The sequence below is a fragment of the Lissotriton helveticus genome, chromosome 4_2 (genome assembly GCF_964261635.1).
Source record: "Lissotriton helveticus chromosome 4_2, aLisHel1.1, whole genome shotgun sequence".
NCBI classification, from domain to species: Eukaryota; Metazoa; Chordata; class Amphibia; order Caudata; family Salamandridae; genus Lissotriton; species Lissotriton helveticus.
In genome coordinates this window covers 124,565,080-124,588,286 of record NC_136064.1, presented here as the reverse complement: position 1 = coordinate 124,588,286, position 23,207 = coordinate 124,565,080, and the positions used below count along the sequence as shown (strand labels likewise).

The 23,207-nt window shown below is 44.2% G+C and overlaps 1 protein-coding gene across 1 annotated transcript; it reads left to right on the top strand.

Moving 5' to 3' along the window:
- The first annotated feature begins 464 nt into the window (after nt 1-464).
- On the top strand, nt 465-21,984 carry LOC144751968 (indolethylamine N-methyltransferase-like). Its single transcript, XM_078639928.1, has 5 exons — nt 465-1,047; nt 4,061-4,140; nt 9,234-9,238; nt 9,555-9,761; nt 21,549-21,984. The coding sequence occupies exons 1-5, from the start codon at nt 465-467 to the stop codon at nt 21,982-21,984; spliced, it is 1,311 nt and encodes a 436-aa protein (XP_078496054.1).
- Nucleotides 21,985-23,207: the final 1,223 nt, after the last annotated feature.

The following is a 23,207-nucleotide window of genomic DNA, read 5'->3' as shown; positions in this document are numbered from 1 at the left end:
CCGATGTGGTGAGTCTTTTATTGGCAGTGCAAAGGTGGGGAGGTATCACCTGGTGTGGGATCAACACTTAACGAACGCCGCAAGGAAAATCTAAGTGCGGTTCGTTTAAAGACACCAACCAAGAAAAGGTTCAGCTGGGGCAAGGCATGTCTGCGGAAGCGTTCCATGCAAGGGAAGAGGAAGCTGAGGAATTGTTTGAGCAAATCTCTGCTTCGGGAAATGTCACCAAAAAAGCCCCTACAAACACAGCGATACGCGAAGAGACAAATATTAAAACGCTGTACAAGGACCTCGAAAAACAAAGGCGCCTTGAAATTACTAAGTGGTGGGAGCATTACTCCCTAACAAAGTATGCTGATGCTGGACGGGTTCCCAGAGGTTTACGGATCATGCTCGCTCCGAGCTTTGAAAAACCGAGCCCTCAATAGCTAAAAGAATGGAGACAGAGTAATTTGGCTGCATCGATGAACCTTGTTTATATATTAATAAAACATGCAGCTATTGACCGAGCAGAGATTATAAAAACAATTGAAACAATCCAGGAAGAAATTGACAAAATTACTGAAACTGAGAACATTAAAAAACTAAAAGAGTCAATGGTGGAAAGACTTAAAAAACACAAGGACAAAATTAAAGTCAGGAAAGTGAGCAAATTTGCCCGTGACCAAGCCCATTATGCAAACGGACACGCAAATATAACGATAGCAAACGCCAACAGTATAGCGAGAAAGGAAACAAACAGACAGACTCCCCTAGCAACTGCCGCCGCAAGGGAAAGTGGCAATAAAGACGATGATACATCTAATGTGGATTCCAACACCCTATCAAGTGCCTCTAGTAGAGGCTCATTAATAAATGAACAACCTGGTACTATTTTAAACCTAGAGGAAGAATTAGATGTTTTAGTCGCGGAAAGACTTCAAACATTACGACTGCGACAAAGGAATGCAGCAATAAACGAAGGAACAAAAAGAGACGAGAGAGACGAAGGAGACATAAAAAAAATGCACAGAAAAGGAAAAAACAAATATGGCAGAAGAAGAAGCAGTAAAAAATAACTCTGTCATAAACCTTTCTGATGTCACCTTAACTAAAGCGGAACAGCAATTACTTTCTCTCGGCCTCAACTTTTGTCCTGCACAATCTTTTAAATATGCTCCGACGAGAGTTGATGTTTTCTGCTTTATACGAAAACTGAAACTCAAAAAATTCTTCGCTCTACAACAATTGAAGACTAGTTCCATTACACCTACTACGAGCACTGCTAATGTTGAACCTTTGGTTTTGGCTGCAGATGTCCCAACTTTGCTCGATGTGCACGATTTAAATCAGGCAACTGACTCACAACCGATGGGTTCTGATGTGGATATAAGTACCCAACGAAGATTGACTAAAATAAACATGGCACAGAAAGGAGCAGGCGTGACTCCATTCAAAGGCAAGTCCGATTTTGTCCCGTTTATGGCCAAAGATGCACTGGATACATTCCATGATTGTATCACCACAGAAATAAAGGGCTATATAAGAAAACAAATTACTTCAAAAGGCGAGCTTTCAGTCAACAATGGGCTAATTACTTTGCACTAATGAAGAAACTCAGTACCAACACCAATATTGTGGTAAAAACTGCGGATAAAGGCGGAAACATTGTGATATGGCCTAAAGCTAACTATACTACAGAGGCCTACAGACAACTCCACGATATCGAGTGTTATACAAAATCTAACAATAATGAATATTCTAAGGCCAATGAAACTCTATACAAACTCCTGTCAAAATGGCGTAGGGAGGGCCTCATTTCAGGAGACGAGTTCAAATTCATGCACAATGAGTTCCCAGTATTACCAGGTTTCTACCTAATACCGAAAGTCCATAAAGGAATCACGCCCATACCTGGAAGACCGATAATTTCAGCCATCAACAGTGTAGGAGAAAAAGTTGGACAATATATAGATTTCTTCTTACAAGATCAAGTAAAGAATTTGCCCAGTTTTGTCCGGGACACTAGTGACTTCCTGAAAAAAAATTGAAGCAGTTGAGTGGCAGGACGACATGTTACTAATAACGTTGGACGTGGAGTCCTTATATACCAGTTGAAACACCCATGAAAGTGGCCTCAGTGCTGCAAGTCATTTTCTAAGTCTGAGACCTGTGGAATACTATGAACACAACAAAGTTGTACTAAGTTTAATGGACTGGTGCCTTAACAATAACTATTTTGCATTTGGTAAAGAAGTGTGGAGAAAATTGAGTGGTGTTGCAATGGGGGCCTGCTTCTCCCCCAGCTACGCGTGTTTGCACGTGGGCTGGTGGGAGGAGCAGGTTCTCAACGCCACGCACAAGGTTTGGGTGAATGAAAAAATAATCAAATACTTGCGGTATATTGATGATATTTTTATTGTGTGGCAAGGGGATGAGGAAGAAGCTGTCTCCTTTATCGTGGAAATCAATAAGAACTCCCTGAATTTGAAATTTACATCGCATATTAGCGTAAAACAGGTAGAATTTCTAGATGTCAAAGTGTATATAGATGACTCTAACAAATTACAAACCACACTTTTTAGGAAGCCTACCGCATTTAATACCACTTTACATGCCTCTAGCCTCCCCCCTAAGCACACCATCAATAGCATTCCCTTTGGAGAAATCTTATGACTAATAAGAATATGCAGTTCTGTTGATGACTTTGAAAGATGTGTAAGGGAATTACGAGACCGGCTTAAAGACAGAGGGTATTCAAACGCTATGTTTGATCAAGCTTTGGCTAAAGCTAGTTCTAGAACCCGAGCGAGTCTCTTCCCTGTTGAGTCTACTAATAATGTTATCGAAGAACAGAACCAGACTGTTGATGTAAGGTCCAATGTCTGTCCTAGATTCATCACGACTTTTAGTGATCAGGAAAGCACGATCAGAAAAATTATCAACAAGAATTGGCCTATTGTCCTTACGGACAATGTCCTAGGGGCCATATTACCACCCAAACCTATGGTGACCTTTCGCAGAGCACGTAACATGGGAGCAGTTCTGGATCAAACTAGTCCAGAACTAAAGCAAAAAACCATTTGGCTGCACCCTGCAGCAGGGTTTCGTAAATGCTCCAGTTGCGGAGCTTGCAAGTTTGGTGTTAATAAGACCCACTACCGTACCCCTTTCAGTTTGGAAGAAATTCCGATTATTGGTAATCAAACCTGTAAAACGGAATTCGCTGTGTACGTCCTGACGTGCCCTGTGGCCTCAAATATATTGGGAGCACTAAACAGAGGGTGCACGTCAGGATCTTGCAACATTTGCGAGCAATTTTGCACAGCGACCTTTCCTATCCAGTGGCGCACCTCTGTGAAATTAAACATAATAAGGATGTCAACTGCTTATCGTACTATGTAATGGGAGCAGTGCCCAAACTTCGTAGAGGTGGTGAAAGAGAGCTCAAACTAAGACAATTAGAGTCCAGCATGATCCTCGAGTTCGATAGTAAGTGGCCTAAAGGGCTGAATAATACCAAGGATCTGCATACTTTCTTATAAAAGGACTCATTACACATCTGTTTGGCCTACTCCATCATTTTGTTGATATGAGTTCTGTGACCCCAGGTAGTCAGGTTCCCTGTTGCCTGGGGGGTTTAAATTCTACATAACGGCTCTCGGTGTTTCAGTATCTTGATCAGTAAATTCTCCCTGGCTAGTCAGGTTCCCTGTTAGCCAGGAGCTGTAATTTTCTAGATCCTCAGCCCCTCTATGTAAATATATGTAATATCCTGTTTTTTCTAATTAGATCTCTTTTTAGCACTTTTTTATTCAGAGGGTGTTTTTAATCAATTTTAATGATGAACTCCGTAATTAATATGAAATATTTTTATCATGCTTTATTATCTGACAAAATGTGGTGTTATCCTAAATTGTTTAGAAAGCATTGATTCATCATATTTATACAGGTTGTTTTTATCATTCACTATGGCACTTTATTCCCGAATTTTTGCACGTGTTAGTCAGCTTCTTTGCACTTTAGACATGAACTGTTTTGCACTGTTAATATCACTTTGAAATATACCCACCCATTCTAGCTCATTCTAGCTTGTTGTGCTCGCAAGATATATTACGTAGGAATCAGTTATTTTATCCTGCATATTTACGGATTTATACGGTAATAGTTGGACATTATGAATACTTATTTTCTTTTGAACAGCTATTTATACTGTCAACCTTGCGTATTTGCACAGTAAGAACTACAATGTTTAACATATTGTCTATGTTCATGGTCACATGACCTGGTTAGAGGGCTGGGATTGGCGGGCCACCTAGCAGTATAAAATCAAAAAAGTTACAAACAGTAAATTGCATGTGAGCAAGGGCTTGCTTTGCCCGAAACGCGTTGTGCACTTTTACCAGCTGAATTGCTACATAAAGAACCTGTAACCTGATCCAGTGGTCCGTCTCCTGGTTATCGCTTCGCCGATCCGAGTGGGGATTGGAAGTGGCGTGGTGAAGTTTTCATGTATATATATATATACACGTCACAACAAAATAAATCTGGCATCAGCTAATTTTGTGTCTGTGATCCTGTTTGTATATATATATATATATATATATATATGTATATATATATATATATATATATTACCTACTGGCGGTCGCCAGTAGGTATATATAGTTAGGATTTTTTCTCTATGGGATTTTTGAAAATTCTATGTCTAATAACTTTGGCGTTTGTGGACGGAATCGGCTGAAATTTTCAGGAAAATGGAACATTTTGTTTCTGAGCAGCCCCTGAACATTTGGGGGGGTTTCGTCAAGGGGGGGGCGAGAAAAAAGGGGGGTCCCAAAACGTGTTTTTAACATTGAGTTTTCCATAGGGCGGTTGGCCTCACTTTTAGCCCGAACGGCTGAATGGATTTCCACGAAACTTGGCAAAATTGTAGATATTGTTTGCCCGATGTGCCTTTGCTAGGTCTCAAGATATGTGGTCCTGTGAATTTTGAGTAAATTAGGTTTAAAAAAAGATATATATCTAGAGCCGCGCCCGGTACGCGTACCGGGGAGCGCTTCAGGCGCGCCACGCGACTTGCGCACGGCAAGCTGATTGGTTCTCGGGTGTCTGTAAACATTCGAAACAGTCCGCAGCGGCCGCCATCTTGTGTCTCGGTGGGATTGAGACACAAGAGGTGGCAAGAATCAAAGGGGGGGAATGAGCAAAACGGGGCAGGGTACACCCCCCTGACCCCCTACTTTTGATGTGGGGGCCATAAAAGGCTCCCGCGGGTGAAAAAAAAATCAAAAAAAAATCGATTTTCGCGGGGGGGAGCGCCCGGTACGCGCACCGGGGAGCTTACGGGGGAGCGTACCATGGAGATTAAAAATGACAGACTTTTTTTTAAAAAAAAAAAGCTTCTTTTTATAAATTGGAGGTAGTTCTGAAAATAACTTTTTTTTTTATTTTGTTGTTTTATATATATATTTTTTTGTTTTTGTTGTTTTATATTTTTTTTAGACTTTTTAAAACAATTTTATTTTTTTTTTGGATTTTTGTCAAGGGAAAAACAAAAACAGGGATTCCAAAACTGCTCAACAGGAGCAAAAAAATGTGAAAATTTAGGGACTGGCAGAGCAGCGGTGTTGCTGTTTCTTTAGGGCAATGAGTTCAACACTCTGCTCCCCATAGCAGAGCAGTTCGTCACACTCCGTGCACAAAAATTTGATGCCTGCAAACACCGGCTGAATGTTAGGGACCATTCTTCCACGGGGTGGTCCCGAAGGTGTTGCTCCACCAGTGGAGGTGCTGCCGCCATCTGTTGGTACATTCCGTGCCAGCTCTCTGACACTCTCCCTGGCAAAGTTGTTAGGGTGTCTTCTTTTCACATGCCTGATCAAATTAGCATTCCCAAAACTATATTTTTTCAGAGGATTGCCTCTGGATAAACTACTCCCACATATTTTGCAGGTTACTTTGGGAGCGTTGACTTTTTTCTGTCCTTCAGGGATGTCGTAAAATTTCCAGATGAAATGGGTTTTTTTCTTTTGCTGAGGAGGGTCCTCATCTAAAAATCCATCTGAATCACTGCTGGATGACTCTCTTGCAGCCATTGCTGGAGATCAGAAAAGTAGGAGATAGAGTAGACAGAACAGCTCTTGCTCTCTCCAAGTACAAAGCAATAGTGAGAGAAATGGGTGGGTTTCACACAATTTGGAAAAAAAAAAGTTCTGAACCAATGAAAAGTGTTATTTTAAAGTCACATGGTTTGACGCGCTTACGCTACGCGCCCCCGGGCTCGTCCTGGGCGTGTATCGGGGCGCTTACGTTGCGCGATCGTATGCGCTTCCGGGTGCGCTTACGCGGTGCGTCATAAGACGCATCTCGCGGCTACGCGACACGTGTCTTATGACGCAAGGCGTGGCGGCTACGCGATACGTCACGATGTTGTTTTCGTTCGCGGCAATAGCGCTTCCGGGACGCGTATTAGTACGCGCCCCGGGGCGCGCCGCAAGATTGCGCTTACCCGTGCGTTCACCTGTCCGCGCCCCGGGAGCTTACCAAAAAAAAGTATAAAAAAAAAATATTAATAAACATATAAAATATATGTTTGGATTTAAAGAAGAATACATTTTACAGCTACAGATATTAGCTTTTAAAAAACCAATGAAATTCACTGAAAAAACCATAGGTTATAGACCATATATAGTTAGGAATTAGCATTTACAAAACCTTGAAAATTCACTGAAAAAACCATAGGTTATAGACCATATATAGTTAGGAATTAGCATTTAAAAAACCTTATTTTACTCACACAAAACCATTGAAATTCCATATATAGTTAGTTGTACTAACTATATATCGCGCACCCGCAATCCACTGCTGATGATGTCACATATTACATCATTCATGACATGGTCAGTGACATCACTGATGACATCACTGATGACATCTCAAATGACATCACTGATGACATCACTGATGACATCTCATTTGACATTACTCATGACATCATTCATGTGATGATACGATGAACCTCTTCAGACTCTAATATAACCTTAGATACACTCAGTGTAAACAGACACTCACAGACTGTCACTCATCCATGGAGTTACTCACACACCTAATCAGTCTTGCAAAGAATCAATCACACCTCCATTTCCTCAACTATATAGTTAAACACACCTTACTTATTGAAACATATAATAACACATATTTACTCTGTTATACAATCCCTGATACAAGTTCACAATAATCCATACAGCCACTCACACATTCACTGGCTCTTATGCACAGTTATTTATATATGTCAACTACCACATGTACTGTGTTTTACATATGTACTTACTTTGACATGTAGCACTGAGATATCCATTCACTCACCAATACACTCATGCACACAGTAAACCGCCCATACAGCTGTTTCCACATGCACTTTTGAACCCATACATCTAGTGAATCAACTGCTCACACATCTATGCACAGAGTCATACACCTCCCAGACACCCACACACACACTCAGTCTCCCAAACAAATACATGGCCAACTAATCAATAACCCATATAGTTAGTCATATAGCTAATGATCAACAATTGCATCAGATTACAAAACAACAGACACAATGGTGCACAATTTAAAACAGTTTAGTCACTAACCCATGCACTCAGTGAGACACATTTAATCACTCACTTATACAGTCAGTCATGCACCTACTAAATACATCATCCAGACACTTATACATCCACTCATTCTTCAATATATAAGACATATTTTAACTTTACAGAAACATACAGTCACTGGATGTTATCATCAGTGATGTCATCAGTGATGTCATCAGTGATGTCATTTGAGATGTCATCAGTGATGGCATCAGTGATGTCACTGACCATGTCATGAATGATGTAATATGTGACATCATCAGCAGTGGATTGCGGGTGCGCGATATATAGTTAGTACAACTAACTATATATGGAATTTCAATGGTTTTGTGTGAGTAAAATAAGGTTTTTTAAATGCTAATTCCTAACTATATATGGTCTATAACCTATGGTTTTTTCAGTGAATTTTCAAGGTTTTGTAAATGCTAATTCCTAACTATATATGGTCTATAACCTATGGTTTTTTCAGTGAATATATATATATATATATATATATATATATATTCACTGAAAAAATCATAGGTTTCACACATGTTATAGTTAGCTGGATATTTCACTCATACAAAACCATTGAAATGCCCCCGTTATAGTTAGTTCAGCTAACTATAACTTGTGCGCCCGCAATGCACTGCTGATGACGTCACATATTACATCACTCATGACATGGTCAGTGACATCACTCATGACATCATTGATGACATCTCAAATGACATCACTGATGACATCACTGATGACATCGTCCAGCGAATGTGTGTCTCTCTGAAAAATAAATATGTTATATATGTATATCTAAAGGTCGATGGAAGACAACATGTGTAAATAAGTGTCTAAATGGATGTTTTTTTTGTAAAAATGATTGTATAACTGACTTATTAAGTGTATCTTAGTGAATACATGTATTAACGAGTAATGTTTAAATATGAAAATATCTGTATCAGTGTCTCACTTTGTGTATAAGTGGCTGCATGGGTTGGTGACTAGCTATATGAGTGTTGATATGGGATATTAGTTGGATTTTAGAGTATCAGTATGAGTGTCTTTATGGTTTAGTGGGGGGTATTACTTACCGCATAGATGCATGAATGGGTGACTCACTGTTTGTATGTGTTTTGAAGACAGCATGTGTGCAGGACTGTATGGGTGGATGAGTGTGTGTATGGGTGTGTTAGTGAGTGAATCACTGTCTCAATAGTGTCTTTATGAGTAACTATATATGTGTTAAACTAGTATATGTGAGTATTGATGTATATAAGTTATGTATATAAGTGAGTATATATGAGAGCGAGAGAATGTAAGAGTTCCTGTATAAATAAGTTTGTGTTTCTATAAGTGATTGTTTAAGAGAGTAAGTATGTGTATGATTCTGTAGAAGTAAGTGTAGTGGTGTGTGTATAGCTGTATATGCAAGTAAATGGATGTTTGATAGTTTACTTGCATGTGTGAGTTTGTGTGTGAGTAACTCTATAGATGAGTGTCATGTGTAATAAGATGTATAGGTGTATGAGTACATATGATGAGTGAGTACATGTATTAGTACCTATATAGAACTGTTAATAAATGACTAGATGTGTATGTAGATTTTAGAATTACTGAATAAGTTGTTCTAACTAGAATTGGTATTTCCATTTTTTTTTTAAATTGTAGTTTCTATTTTTGAATGTGTGTATCAAGGGTTATATTACGCTATTACGCTGAGAGGAGGTCTGTCACTCTTTCACAAGGATGATGTCATCAGTGATTTATTTATATAAATATCGCAGTACATGGTGATGGGTTGGTCACTTGCGGAGGGTTGGCTGCAGCCTAAAGGTTGTACGCAGTGGGTTTGGCCAACCAAGAGGGCATAGGAGTACAGATCCATGATGAAGGCTTTGCCCAACAGACATTGATAGCTTTGCAATAAATTGAAGTGTGAATTTTTTTCTGAGCAAGTGCGGTGGAAGGGGGCTCTCTGATTCAAGTTTCCATTGGGCCCCTCATCCATTTCACCATCCCAGCCTGTGAGTATTTCACTGAGATCACCTTTGCCTGCTTGCAATGCAAGTCCATGGAGGAGCTACGGAAATGGCTGAAGAATGAACCTGATGCAGTGGATTGTAGTCACGTGATAAAGTTGTTTTGTGAACTCCAGGGCAGCAGGTATGAATCCTACTCTGTATGAATGAGGTTGGTGTTGATGGTGGTAAATATTCAGTGTAATAGACTTGTAAGAACCACAGTGTATTTGAGGCACCTTCTACCAGTCAGGGGTACTGGTTAATCCTTGTGTTATGAACTGCTTTCTGTATGGTGGAAGATTCATCGTACACTGGGACTGGGCCACACCGCTTCATTTTGCAACATGTCTGATGGACCAGGGATGATTCTTGCACTAGAACCTCATGGCTGACACTTTTTGTGAAATTTGTTACTTCATCAGGGAGCACTCAAGTCTACTGGTGAGGAGGGTCATCCATATCACATGCTGCACCTGTTCTCATTGGATGATGGGTTTTCCTGCACCTGTTACTGTTTGTGAACATGTGCCTGTCACTGTGAGCCAGCTGCTGAAATCCACCTACAATGGGTTCCGTCTTCACTGGCACTGTGATGCTTCAGTGGCACTAGGGGCTTGTAAATATGACCCGTTTTCCCTTTTCTATTCCTTCCTTCTTTCTTTCTTTCTTTCTTTCTTTCTTCCTTCCTTTCATTTTTTCTCTGTTTGTTTATTTCTGCATTTCTTTCTTTCTTTTGTTCCTTCTCCCTCCCTCCTTTCCTTGTTTTCTTTCTCCCTCCTTTCATACTTTCCTTCTTTCTTTCTTTCTATTCCCTTCTTTCTTTCTTCTATTCCTTCTCTATTTCTTTCTTTCACACTTTGTTCCTTTTTTCTCCCTCTTTCTGACTTCCTTTCTTCCGCTCGATCCACCCTCCCTCCAGCCTTACTTTCTTTGTTTCTTTCTTGTTTGTCTGTCTTCCTTTTATCCTTTTTCCAAACTGTCCTTCCTTGGTTTCTTTCCTGCTTTGTTTATTGTTTTGTTTGTTTCTTTCTCTCTTTTATATTTGTCTTTCTTCCTTTTTTCCTTTATTCCATTCTGTCCTTACTTTGCTTTTTCCTTCTTTTTTGTTTGTTTGTCTTTCTTTCTTCTTTTCTTTCATCTTTTCTTTCTTTCTTTCTTTTTTTCTTTCTTTCCTTCTTTCTTTCTTTCTTTCTTTTTTTCTTTCTTTCTTTGTTTCTCTCTTTCTTTATTTCCCTCCTTTCTTCCTTTCTTTGTTTCTCAAAAGCAAGAGGTTTGCATCTAATGTCAGGCTGATTGACAACAGGCTTCATCCATTACTCTGTGGTTGGTGTCATTCATATTTTTCTTCCACTCACACTAACATGCATTAAGTGGTAATGTGTCAACCCACTTCAGCCATTGGCTGACTTTACTATGAGTTACGGCATGATTCTCTTCCGCAAGGGATGCATCCTCACACAAAGTAGTTCCATTTAGTGTCAGGGATAAATATGGTATTGTGTGTTTATTTTTTTGCTCAAAACCCACAACAGAACAAAATAAGAATTGCCAGAAGGCCAGCAGAGAAGCCCAGACTAATTTGTGTTGACAATGCAAGTTTTTTTAGGTGGATTTCAGTCAGAAGAGGCATGCCCTTTTCAATAAAGTCACTCACCTCAGCACTTCATTTAATGCTATTGTTAGCGCTCAGCTGGCATGTTGGTAGCACAGTAAATACCATCCCTTCAATGACTATTCAGGTGCAGGCTAGGTGTCGGCCAACCAATGTGAGCAGTGCCTAGATGGTGCCGAGCACAGTTACAGCCTAACAATAAAGAGAGACAACCCTTGATAAAGCACAGTGATTCCATGTACTGTTACCCTCTAACAAAACATTGAGGAAGTGTGCCCCTACACTCTGATAATGCAGAGTGATTCAGTGTACTGTTACCCTCTAACAATGCAGTGAGGAAGTGTGCCCCTACACTCTGATAATGCAGAGTGATTCAGTGTACTGTTACCCTCTAACAAAGCAGTGAGGAAGTGTGCCCTTACACTCTGACAATGCAGAGTGATTCAGTGTACTGTTACCCTCTAACAATGCAGTGAGGAAGTGTGCCCCTACACTCTGTCAAGTCAAGTCAAGTCAAGTCAAAGAATTTATATAGCGCACTACATACCCATAGGGTCTCAAGGCGCTTAGGGAGGGGAGGAGGGTTACTTGTCAAATATCCACGTTTTAAGTTGCTTTCTGAATGCTAGGTGGTTCTGGGTGAGGCGAAGGTAGTTGGGGAGTGAGTTCCATGTTTTGGCAGCCAGGTATGAGAAGGATCTGCCTCCCATGGTTGACTTGTTGATGTGAGGTACAGTGGCGAGGGCTTGGCTGGAAGAACGTAGTTGGCGGGAGGGGGTGTAGAAGGACAGTCGTGAGTTGAGGCATTCTGGTCCGATGTCGTAGAGTGATTTGTGTGCGTGGGTTAGCATTCGGAACGTGATTCTCTTGTTGACGGGTAGCCAGTGGAGGTCTTTCAGGTGACCAGAGATGTGTTCGTTACGCGGGATGTCTAATATGATTCTGGCTGAGGCGTTTTGGATTCGTTGGAGTTTCTTCTGGAGTTTAGCGGTAGTACCTGCGTAGAGGGTGTTTCCGTAGTCCAGTCGGCTCGTGACCAGAGCATGGGTGACTGTTTTTCTGGTTTCGGTGGGGATCCAGCGAAATGTTTTTTTGAGCATGCGAAGAATGTTGAAGCAGGATGAGGATACGGCGCTGACTTGTCTGTTCATTGAAAGTGAGGAATCCAGGATAACGCCTAGGTTACGTGCGTGGTCTGTCGGGATGGGTGCTTTTCCAAGAGCTTCCGGCCACCAAGAGTAGTCCCATGCGGAGGGGGATGAACCTAAGATGAGGACTTCTGTTTTATCTGAGTTCAGTTTCAGACGGCTGTGTTTCATCCATTCGGCAACTTCTTTCATTCCTTCGTGTAGGTTAGTTTTGGCGGTGCTGGGGTCATTGGTGAGAGATAGGATAAGTTGAGTGTCGTCCGCGTAAGAGATGATGTTGAGGTTGTGTTGGCGTGCGATGCCCGCGAGGGGGCTCATGTATACGTTGAAGAGGGTGGGACTGAGTGAGGATCCTTGTGGTACGCCACAAATGACTTCAGTGGCCTCGGACTTGAATGGTGGAAGGCGGACTCTCTGGGTTCTTCCGGTGAGGAACGAGGTGATCCATTCAAGTGCTTTTCCTTGTATTCCGATGTTTCTGAGGCGTTGTAAGAAGGTGCTGTGGCAGACTGTGTCGAAGGCTGCAGAGAGGTCGAGGAGGATGAGGGCGACTGTGTCTCTCTTGTCCAGTAGAGTTCGAATGTCGTCTGTTGCTGCGATGAGGGCGGTCTCGGTGCTGTGTTTTGCTCGGAATCCAGACTGTGAGGAGTCGAGGGATTTGTTGGCTTCGAGGAATGCGGCGAGCTGGTTGTTGACAGCTTTCTCGATGACTTTGGCCGGGAAAGGAAGGAGTGATATTGGGCGGTAATTTTTGAGTTCGGTGGGGTCTGCTGTGGGTTTTTTCAGAAGGGCGGTGAGTTCAGCGTGTTTCCAGCTTTCCGGGAAGGTGGCGGAGTTGAAGGAGCAGTTGATGACGTCGCGGAGGTGCGGTGCTATGACGGAGTCTGCTTTGTTGAAGATGTGGTGAGGACATGGGTCTGTGGGGGATCCTGAGTGGATGGAGTTCATCAGGCGGATGGTGTCCTCAGTGGAGATTGGGTTCCATTCGTTAAGGATGTTCAAGGAGGGAGAATGTTAATCATATGGTTGGGTGGGATGGTCTCCCGGTTGGTTGTCGAAGCTGTTGTGGATGTCTGCAATTTTGTTGTGGAAGAATGAGGCTAGGGAGTCGCAGAGGGCTTGGGAGGGGGTGATGTCGTTGGAGTTGGCCGAGGGATTGGTAAATTCCTTGACGATGTTGAATAGTTCCTTGCTGTTGTGGGCGTTGTTGTCTAGTCGATCCTTGAATGCTGATTTCTTGGCCTTTCGGATTAGTTGGTGGTGTGAGCGGGTGGCGTTTTTGAAGGCGTCCTTGGTGCTAGTGGTTGGGTCTTTTTTCCAGGTCTTTTCAAGGGAGCGGCAGAGTTTCTTGGATTTCTTAAGATCATCGTTGAACCATGAGGCTTTCTTGCTGCCAGGTTTGCTTTGACGTTTTTTCAGTGGTGCTAAGGTGTCGGCGGTGTTGGATAACCATAGGGTGAAGTTGGCGGCGGCTTGGTCTGGGTTAGAAGAGTGGGCTGGGGTGTTTAGGAGGAGCGATGAGGAGATCTGGTCGATGGTGATTTTGTTCCAGTTTCTTTGTAGAGTTGGTTGGGGGTGGATGATGGGTTTAGGCTTGTTGTAGGTGAAATGAACGCAGCTGTGGTCAGTCCAGAGGAGATCCGTTGTATGGCTGAAGGAGACATGATTGCTGGAGGTGAAGATGGGGTCGAGTGTGTGACCTGCGATGTGGGTGGGGGAAGTGACCAGTTGTTTAAGTCCGAGGTTTGCGAGGTTGTCCAGGAGGGTGGCGGTGTTGCGGTCGTTGTTCTGTTCAAGGTGAAAGTTGAGGTCTCCCAGAAGGATGTAATCTTTGGAGGGGAGCGCGTGGGGAGTGATGAAGTCCGTGATGTCTTCACTGAATTTTGCGCGGGGTCCTGGTGGTCTGTAAAGGAGGGTGCCTCTGAGTGTGGTCTTGGGGTCGATGTGGATCTGGAAGTGAAGATGTTCAGAGTTGGCGAGGTTGACGTCAGAGCTGGTAGAGATGTGGATTGATTTTTTATGGACGATAGCGATTCCCCCTCCTGATAATGCAGAGTGATTCAGTGTACTGTTACCCTCTAACAATGCAGTGAGGAAGTGTGCCCTTACACTCTGATAATGCAGAGTGATTCAGTGTACTGGTACTCTCTAATGATGCAGTGAGGAAGTGTGCCCTTACACTCTGATAATGCACAGTGATTCGGTGTACTGTCACCCTCTAACATTGCAGTGAGGAAGTGTGCCCCTACACTCGGATAATGTAGAGTGATTCAGTGTACTGTTACCCTCTAACAATGTAGTGAGGAAGTGTGCCCTTACACTCTGATAATGCAGAGTGATTCAGTGTACTGTTACCCTCTAACAATGCAGTGAGGAAGTGTGCCCCTACACTCTGATAATGCAGAGTGATTCAGTGTACTGTTACCCTCTAACAAAGCAGTGAGGAAGTGTGCCCTTACACTCTGATAATGCAGAGTGATTCAGTGTACTGGTACTCTCCAACGATGCAGTGAGGAAGTGTGCCCTTACACTCTGATAATGCAGAGTGATTCAGTGTACTGGTACTCTCTAATGATGCAGTGAGGAAGTGTGCCCTTACACTCTGATAATGCAGAGTGATTCAGTGTACTGTTACCCTCTAACAATGCAGTGAGGAAGTGTGCCCCTACACTCTGATAATGCAGAGTGATTCAGTGTACTGGTACTCTCTAATGATGCAGTGAGGAAGTGTGCCCTTACACTCTGATAATGCACAGTGATTCAGTGTACTGGTACTCTCTAACGATGCAGTGAGGAAGTGTGCCCTTACACTCTGATAATGCACAGTGATTCAGTGTACTGTTACCCTCTAACAAAGCAGTGAGGAAGTGTGCCCCTATACTCTGATAATGCAGAGTGATTCAGTGTACTGTCACCCTCTAACATTGCAGTGAGGAAGTGTGCCCCTACACTCTGATAATGCACAGTGATTCAGTGTACTGTTACCCTCTAACAAAGCAGTGAGGAAGTGTGCCCTTACAGTCTGATAATGCAGAGTGATTCAGTGTACTATTACCCTCTAACAAAGCAGTGAGGAAGTGTGCCCCTACACTCTGATAATGCACAGTGATTCAGTGTACTGGTACTCTCTAACGATGCAGTGAGGAAGTGTGCCCTTACAGTCTGATAATGCAGAGTGATTCAGTGTACTGTTACCCTCTAACAATGCAGTGAGGAAGTGTGCCCCTACACTCTGATAATGCAGAGTAATTCAGTGTACTGTTACCCTCTAACAAAGCAGTGAGGAAGTGTGCCCTTACACTCTGATAATGCAGAGTGATTCAGTGTACTGTTACCCTCTAACAATGCAGTGAGGAAGTGTGCCCTTACACTCTGATAATGCAGAGTGATTCAGTGTACTGTTACCCTCTAACAATGCAGTGAGGAAGTGTGCCTTTACACTCTGATAATGCAGAGTGATTCAGTGTACTGTTACCCTCTAACAAAGCAGTGAGGAAGTGTGCCCTATTACTCTGATAATGCAGAGTGATTCAGTGTACTGTTACCCTCTAACAATGCAGTGAGGAAGTGTGCCCTTACACTCTGATAATGCAGAGTGATTCAGTGTACTGTTACCCTCTAACAATGCAGTGAGGAAGTGTGCCCCTACACTCTGATAATGCAGAGTGATTCAGTGTACTGTTACCCTCTAACAATGCAGTGAGGAAGTGTGCCCTTACACTCTGATAATGCACAGTGATTCAGTGTACTGAAAAGAGCTCTCCCTAGAGGGAGTACTAGGGCTGCGAGCTACCTGACGAGCAGCATTGAGTCTCTGCTGTTCCAGCGCTGTTGAATTGTGCTTTTAGATCGCGATTTTAGAAATTTATGCATTTTTATTCTGAGGGGGGCTTTTATTCTCAGAGTTAAGTGGGAATTGTTTTTAGGAACTCTAACACCCCTACACACGCTATACTCTTCGGTGACTGCCTCGCCCAGCCGTTTTACTTCCCGGTTGAGGCGGCGGCGGGCGCCATCTTGGGTGTGGGCTGGGGCTGCGCTCTAGTAGCGCCGGCCTCCCGCCCTCCCAGACTACTTAGCAGGGCTTCTCCAGCTGCTCGCTGCCTGATAGAGCTCTCCCTAGAGGGAGGACTAGGGCTGCGAGCTACCTGACGAGCAGCATTGAGTCTCTGCTGTTCCAGCGCTGTTGAATTGTGCTTTAGATCGCGATTTTAGAAATGTATGCATTTTTATTCTGAGGGGGGCTTTTATTCTCAGAGTTAAGTGGGAATTGTTTTTAGGAACTCTAACACCCCTACACACGCTATACTCTTCGGTGACTGCCTCGCCCAGCCGTTTTACTTCCCGGTTGAGGCGGCGGCGGGCGCCATCTTGGGTGTGGGCTGGGGCTGCGCTCTAGTAGCGCCGGCCTCCCGCCCTCCCAGACTACTTAGCAGGGCTTCTCCAGCAGCTCGCTGCCTGATAGAGCTCTCCCTAGAGGGAGGACTAGGGCTGCGAGCTACCTGACGAGCAGCATTGAGTCTCTGCTGTTCCAGCACTGTTGAATTGTGCTTTTAGATCGCGATTTTAGAAATGTATGCATTTTTATTCTGAGGGGGGCTTTTATTCTCAGAGTTAAGTGGGAATTGTTTTTAGGAACTCTAACACCCCTACACACGCTATACTCTTCGGTGACTGCCTCGCCCAGCCGTTTTACTTCCCGGTTGAGGCGGCGGCGGGCGCCATCTTGGGTGTGGGCTGGGGCTGCGCTCTAGTAGCGCCGGCCTCACGCCCTCCTCTCCACCTATAATATGTGTGTAGGGAGCAGACGGCGCAGCGGGCTGGCGCAGCGGGTGCGCCGGACGCGCGCCGAAGCCGCGCCAAAGCAAAGCCAGTCTGCGCCCGTCCGCGGCCGACCGGGGCCAGGGGCCCTGACCCCTACATCTCGGGCGTGCCACGGGAAGTCCTACACAAGTAAGAGGCTGCGAGACCTCTGCCCCCCTCCACTCACGGCCTGCTGCCACCTGATGGAGCCACTTGACCTGGGTCCATGTCCACATTGTACATTCAACGGGAGGTGTTTATTGCGGGTTGTCCCTGACCTTACAGCGATCACTGTTAATGGGGGGCTCCTAAACTGTAGATCCTTCAGTAAACATTCCCTCCAACTGTGGGATCTCTTACAAGATGAGGCCCTGAATTTATTATTTTTAACAGAAACCTGGTTGGGAGAACATTCGGATCCAGACATAGTGAATACAATTCCGCCAGGTTACACCCTCCATAAACTCGATAGAGAAAAGGGAAGGGGAGGTGGTATTGCCATCATTGTCAAACACCCTTTTGAGTGTGCTCTAAAACCAGTAAAAATTGATAACAGCGAAGCCGGTGAATTTAACATCAAGTTGACCCAACACGAGGCAATTTCGGGCATCCTAATATACAGACCTCCTGGTTCTCTGGGCAACTTCCGAAGTAGCTTATTGGAAGGGGTCACTCAGACTGCGATCAAACACAATAAAGTATTGGTGTTGGGGGATCTGAATTTACATCTAGAGGATCCTCTACAGAAGGAGGCAGAGGATGTCCGTCTAGTTCTACAAGAATTACAACTGGACTTGCTAAGTGTTGCTGCCACACATGAGAGGGGTCATTGTTTGGACCCCATCTTTGCCAGTTGGGACATGATAAAGGCACTTACCCCCTGTCAGCTCCCTTGGACCGACCACTTCTTGGTCCCTTTCCAATGCTCTTACCAGCCATATAGGGCCGCTGAGAATGGGATTAAGAATGTCATGAGACGTAAATGGAGACAATATTCTCAAGAGAACTTCATATGCGCCATCCAGAAAGCGCAACCACCGCTTGCCACGAACAGTGATCAGGCCAATAATGAATTTAATCAGCTTGTGACTGTCACCCTGGATGAGATAGTTCCCATGAGTAAGGGTAAAACCAGAGAAGGTAGACAACGCACTGCCCCGTGGTTTACTCCGGAACTCCAGCAAATCAAGTCTAATTGTAAAAAACTTGAAAGGAGCTGGAGAAGGAACCCGAGCGAACTGGGTAAAAACAATTATAGCTTAGCACACAGAAGCTATCAGTACGCGGTGCGTAGAGCTAAAGCCAAATATTTCCAGACACGCATTGAGGCCGCCGAGAGCTCCTCACGCGAACTGTTCAAAATATACAAGGAAATATCATTAGTCTCCAGCTCTAACACCCCTCTAAGGGCTACCGTGGAGGGGTGCAATAGAGCCGCTAACTTCTTCTCCAACAAAGTCAAAACCATTTATGCCTCCTTCAGCCGACAACCAGGAAAGGGCACAGACTTTAGAGCAGGTGGTTCGCCGATGGCTCCTGACTCTTCGTTGCAAACTTTCGAGGTACCTGCCGCTGACAGGCTAATAAAGATCTGTCGCAGCGTGAAGTCCGGATCCCCTAACGACCCGGCACCGGCCTGGGTCATCTCAGAGGGTCTTGTAGCCCTGGAACCATATATCAGACATGTCTTACAGACCTCCTTTTCCACTCAACGAGTCCCGGTGGAGTGGAAAAAGGCCATAGTACTGCCAATAAGGAAAAAACCGAATGTAAGCATCGAGGTGCTGGAAAACCTCCGTCCTATTTCCTTATTGCCATATGTGGCGAAAGTTGCTGAGAAAGTGGTCAACGCTCAGCTCATTGAGCAACGGGAGAGAGGGAACCTACTTCATCCCTCACAATCAGGATTTAGGGCAGGCTACTCAACTGAGACAGCCCTCCTACGTGCTACTGAGACTTTAAGAGCAGGGGCGGATGCAGGACATACAATGGCCCTGATCATGCTCGACCTCAGCGCGGCTTTTGACACCGTAGCGCATTCCATCCTGCTACGGTGTCTGAATGAAGCTGGGGTCGCTGGTCCCGCGCTGTACTGGTTACAATCGTTTCTCACAGAAAGATGTTTCCAGGTACAGCAAGGGACATGTCGTTCGGTAGAGATGCCACTTGACCAGGGAGTGCCGCAGGGCTCAGCTCTGAGCCCCACTCTTTTTAATCTTTACATGGCCTCCCTGGGGAAGGTGGTACAATCATTCGGGGTGGAATTGGTATCATATGCCGACGACACCCAGTTGTTGATTTCTCTATCGCAGAACACCACCAACACCCCCACCAACTTTAAGTCCTGTATGCAGGCGCTAGCTGAGTGGATGGACTCCCACTGCCTAAAACTCAATGGCTCTAAGACAGAGGTGCTGGTAGTGGGGGGAAAAAGCAAAAGCTGGTCAGCCGAGTGGTGGCCTTCGTGTCTTGGCCCTACTCCTGTACCGTGTGAAGAGGCTAAGAATCTAGGAGTTTGGATCAACCCCTCCCTCTCCTGTGATGGCCACGTAAGGCGTCTTGTGGGCAAATGTTTTGGAGTATTGAAGACTCTAAACAAAACCTTAGACCTCCTACCCATAGCGGCCAGAAGGACACTGACGCAGGCATTGGTGACCTCTCGGATGGACTATGGAAACATCTTGTTCCTAGGTCCAACGAGGGCTGCCTTGGTCGCCTGCAAGTTATCCAGAATTCCGCCGCTAGACTGGTGCTAAGAAGACCCAGGAGAGCAAATTCTCAGAAGGCTCTGGATGCGCTTCACTGGCTGCCTGTGAAGAAACGCGTGCTGTTCAAATGCCTCCTCTTCTGTCACCGAATTGTCTGGGGCAGGTCGCCCGCCTACCTTAGGGACTTAGTCAGCCGCTACGAACCAACAAGGACCCTCCGGTCGGTGGGTACCGGGCTGCTGACAATTCCTAGGATAAGGAAGGCCAGAATGGGTGGACGATCTTTTGCTTTCCAAGCAGCTCAACATTGGAACAAACTCCCTCCTGCTCTGAGACTGGAGAGCAGTGAAGCGATGTTCAGGGCAAAGCTAAAAACACAACTTTACACTGAGTAGGGACAAAGGCTCATATTGGTGATCGTTAGGAGCTCTTAGCGCGGGGACACGCCGAGATGGCATTACTGGGCGCTTTATAAGCTCTTTTATTATTATTATTACTGTTACCCTCTAACGATGCAGTGAGGAAGTGTGCCCCTACACTCTGATAATGCACAGTGATTCAGTGTACTGTTACCCTCTAACGATGCAGTGAGGAAGTGTGCCCTTACACTCTGATAATGCACAGTGATTCAGTGTACTGGTACTCTCTAACGATGCAGTGAGGAAGTGTGCCCCTACACTCTGATAATGCAGAGTGATTCAGTGTACTGTTACCCTCTAACAAAGCAGTGAGGAAGTGTGCCCTTATACTCTGATGATGCACAGTGATTCAGTGTACTGGTACTCTCCAACGATGCAGTGAGGAAGTGTGCCCTTATACTCTGATATTGCACAGTGATGCATTCTGTTACCACTGGTGCTACAGCTACACATAGCCCACATTTCACAGTTTCTGCAGAAACCTTCTTCAAGACATTGATACTGCTTCAGAAATCAAGGTTACAACTTGGCATCTACAGACGTGTGCAATATTTAAAGTGTACAGCGGATGCCTCTTGTGACATTCTGTAACTCTTTGGGACATATTTACATGAAAAGGGAGCAATGCCACAAGTAATTGTGCTGTGTTGAGCTGCATCATTTTCAAAATGCAGGGGTGCACCATATTAAAAGCACTCACCTCAATGTTGCCACTAAACACGCAGTCTAGGGCCAATGCACCATGGTGCAAGGACATGTTCTGCACAAAACCAATCAATTCATGGTGTTTGATCCTTCTATAGGCTGCAGAATGCAGCACAGATAGAAAGAGCAAAAATGAGGAGAAATAAAAACATTTTTTCCATGTTCTGCCACATTCACGCCTCCTATTGAAAGATGTCAGATGTTGGCGCTGCCTCGGATTTACAGACAATTGTATCAAAACCCCATGGGTGATGCTGGCAATGACCACAGCAACACCCATTGCACGCTATTTTGTATAAGGAAACTGTGTTGCAGAGGGCCACATCTGCAAGTCTGTGTTAAGCCAGGCAGAGTGGCTTAGCACAGCCTTTTAAATATGGCGTAGCATAGAGCACCACCGGAGCATTGGAAAAAGTGACACTTCAGTGGCTTGTAAATATGCCCCCTTGTTAGTACTGAATAACAACCATGATCTTACAAAATAGATGGATGTCAATAATTAAATATGTGTATTCATGTTCTGTTTGTTTTTAGTGAAACATGGATTGAGAAGCAGAAGATGGTACAACAAAAAGTCAAACAAGTTTACAAATGTGATATGGACAGAAGGGACCCATTGTTTCCAGCTGTCCTGCCCCAGGCTGACTGTCTGTTCCTGGTGGACTCCTTGGTATCCTTAGCCAAAGATATGGAGACCTTCTGCGACGGTTTGAAAAATCTGTCGCAACTGCTGAAATGCGGCGGGCACCTAAAACTGATGACAGCCCTCGAGGCAACGTTTCACATGGTGGGCGATGTGAAGTTTCCTCATCTCTGCATCGATGAGGGGTTTCTGAGGACCGCCTTCACGGATGCTGGTTATGTCATTAAGGAGCATCAAATTATTAATCGAAAAGTGCAGTGCTTATATGACGTCATGGATTATAATGGTGTTATCATTGTAAAAGCATGCAAGGAAAAACATAGTTAGTCTTCAGGGGCCTCATTTATGAAAAGTGACGCATCGCTGCGTGAAAACAGCGATGCGTCACTTTTCACTGCACACTCCTTGCGACAATCCTGATGCGTCATATTTAATGCATGACGCATCATGTCGCAAGGAGTTACAGATACGTCAGTATTTCTGACGTATCTGTAAGCGCAAAAGTGACGCATTGCTGGAGTGTGTCACAAAAGTGATGCAACTCCAGCAATGCGTCCTTTCACATGGGGCAAGCCCCATGTGAAAGGGCCTGCGTCAGTCTTACGCCTGCTGTGAGGCAGGCGCAAGATTTTGACGCAGCGGCGTCCTAAAAGTGACGCAGTGAAATCTCATAGATTTCACTGCGTCACTTCTACGACCCTTCCTTGCGTCAATACGCCCCCCTTGCATACATTATAACTGGCGTAGGTATAATGTAGCGCAATGGTTTACAAAGTGACGCATCTACCTAGATGCGTCACTTTGTAGATATGGTGCAACAAGGCACATTTTTTACGCTGCTGGTGCGTCAAAAAAAGTGACGCACCGGCAGCGTAAAAGGCACGCACGGCCTCATAAATGAGGCCCCAGGTACATGAAGGGGCTTCAGAGGGAATGGTAACGGATACATAAACTGTTACCTATATCAAATTTACTCTGTTGCCTTTTTTAAATTTTCTTTAAAGCAGTTATAAAATACTAACCAAGGCTAAAAATGTTCTATAAGCAGGACACATAATGTTAAATACCAATAAACTATACAAAAATCACTCACTCACACTGTATGGACATAAACCCACTCAATATCACTTGATGTGCTTCGATATCTTTGTGCTCCACATTCTTTCCTAAAACACTCTTCACAAGTTGTTTGATCTTTTTAGGCATCAATAAAAAAGGTCTGACTTCTCTCTCGACCACCAGAAGGTTGTGAGCTAAGATTACCCATTTTTCACATCAGTTTCCCTCTAGATGGGGTTCACACATTCTGTACAGGGAATTATGCTTCTTATTGAAACTGATTGAACATTACATAGTTCAAGCTTCAAGAGCATGTGGGGGAGGAGAAAAGACAGTGGTGGAACATGTTACACATTGTGAAAGAGTTGCTCTGTACAGAATACCTGCTTGTAGTTCAGAGCACTTGCGGTTATTTGGAATAAGATCATTGTTGTTTCAAAAGGACACTGAGCAGTGGATTAACAGCAGCTACTGGAGTTTGTTTAAATTTG

Excerpts from the sequence above, each read along its gene's own strand:
- LOC144751968 (XM_078639928.1), top strand. The coding sequence starts at position 465 with ATGAACCTTGTTTATATATTAATAAAACATGCAGCTATTGACCGAGCA. Across the intron at positions 1,048-4,060 it reads ATATGGCAGAAGAAGAAGCA|CTCATTCTAGCTTGTTGTGC; the intron begins GTAAAAAATAAC and ends CACCCATTCTAG. Across the intron at positions 9,762-21,548 it reads TGTGAACTCCAGGGCAGCAG|TGAAACATGGATTGAGAAGC; the intron begins GTATGAATCCTA and ends GTTTGTTTTTAG.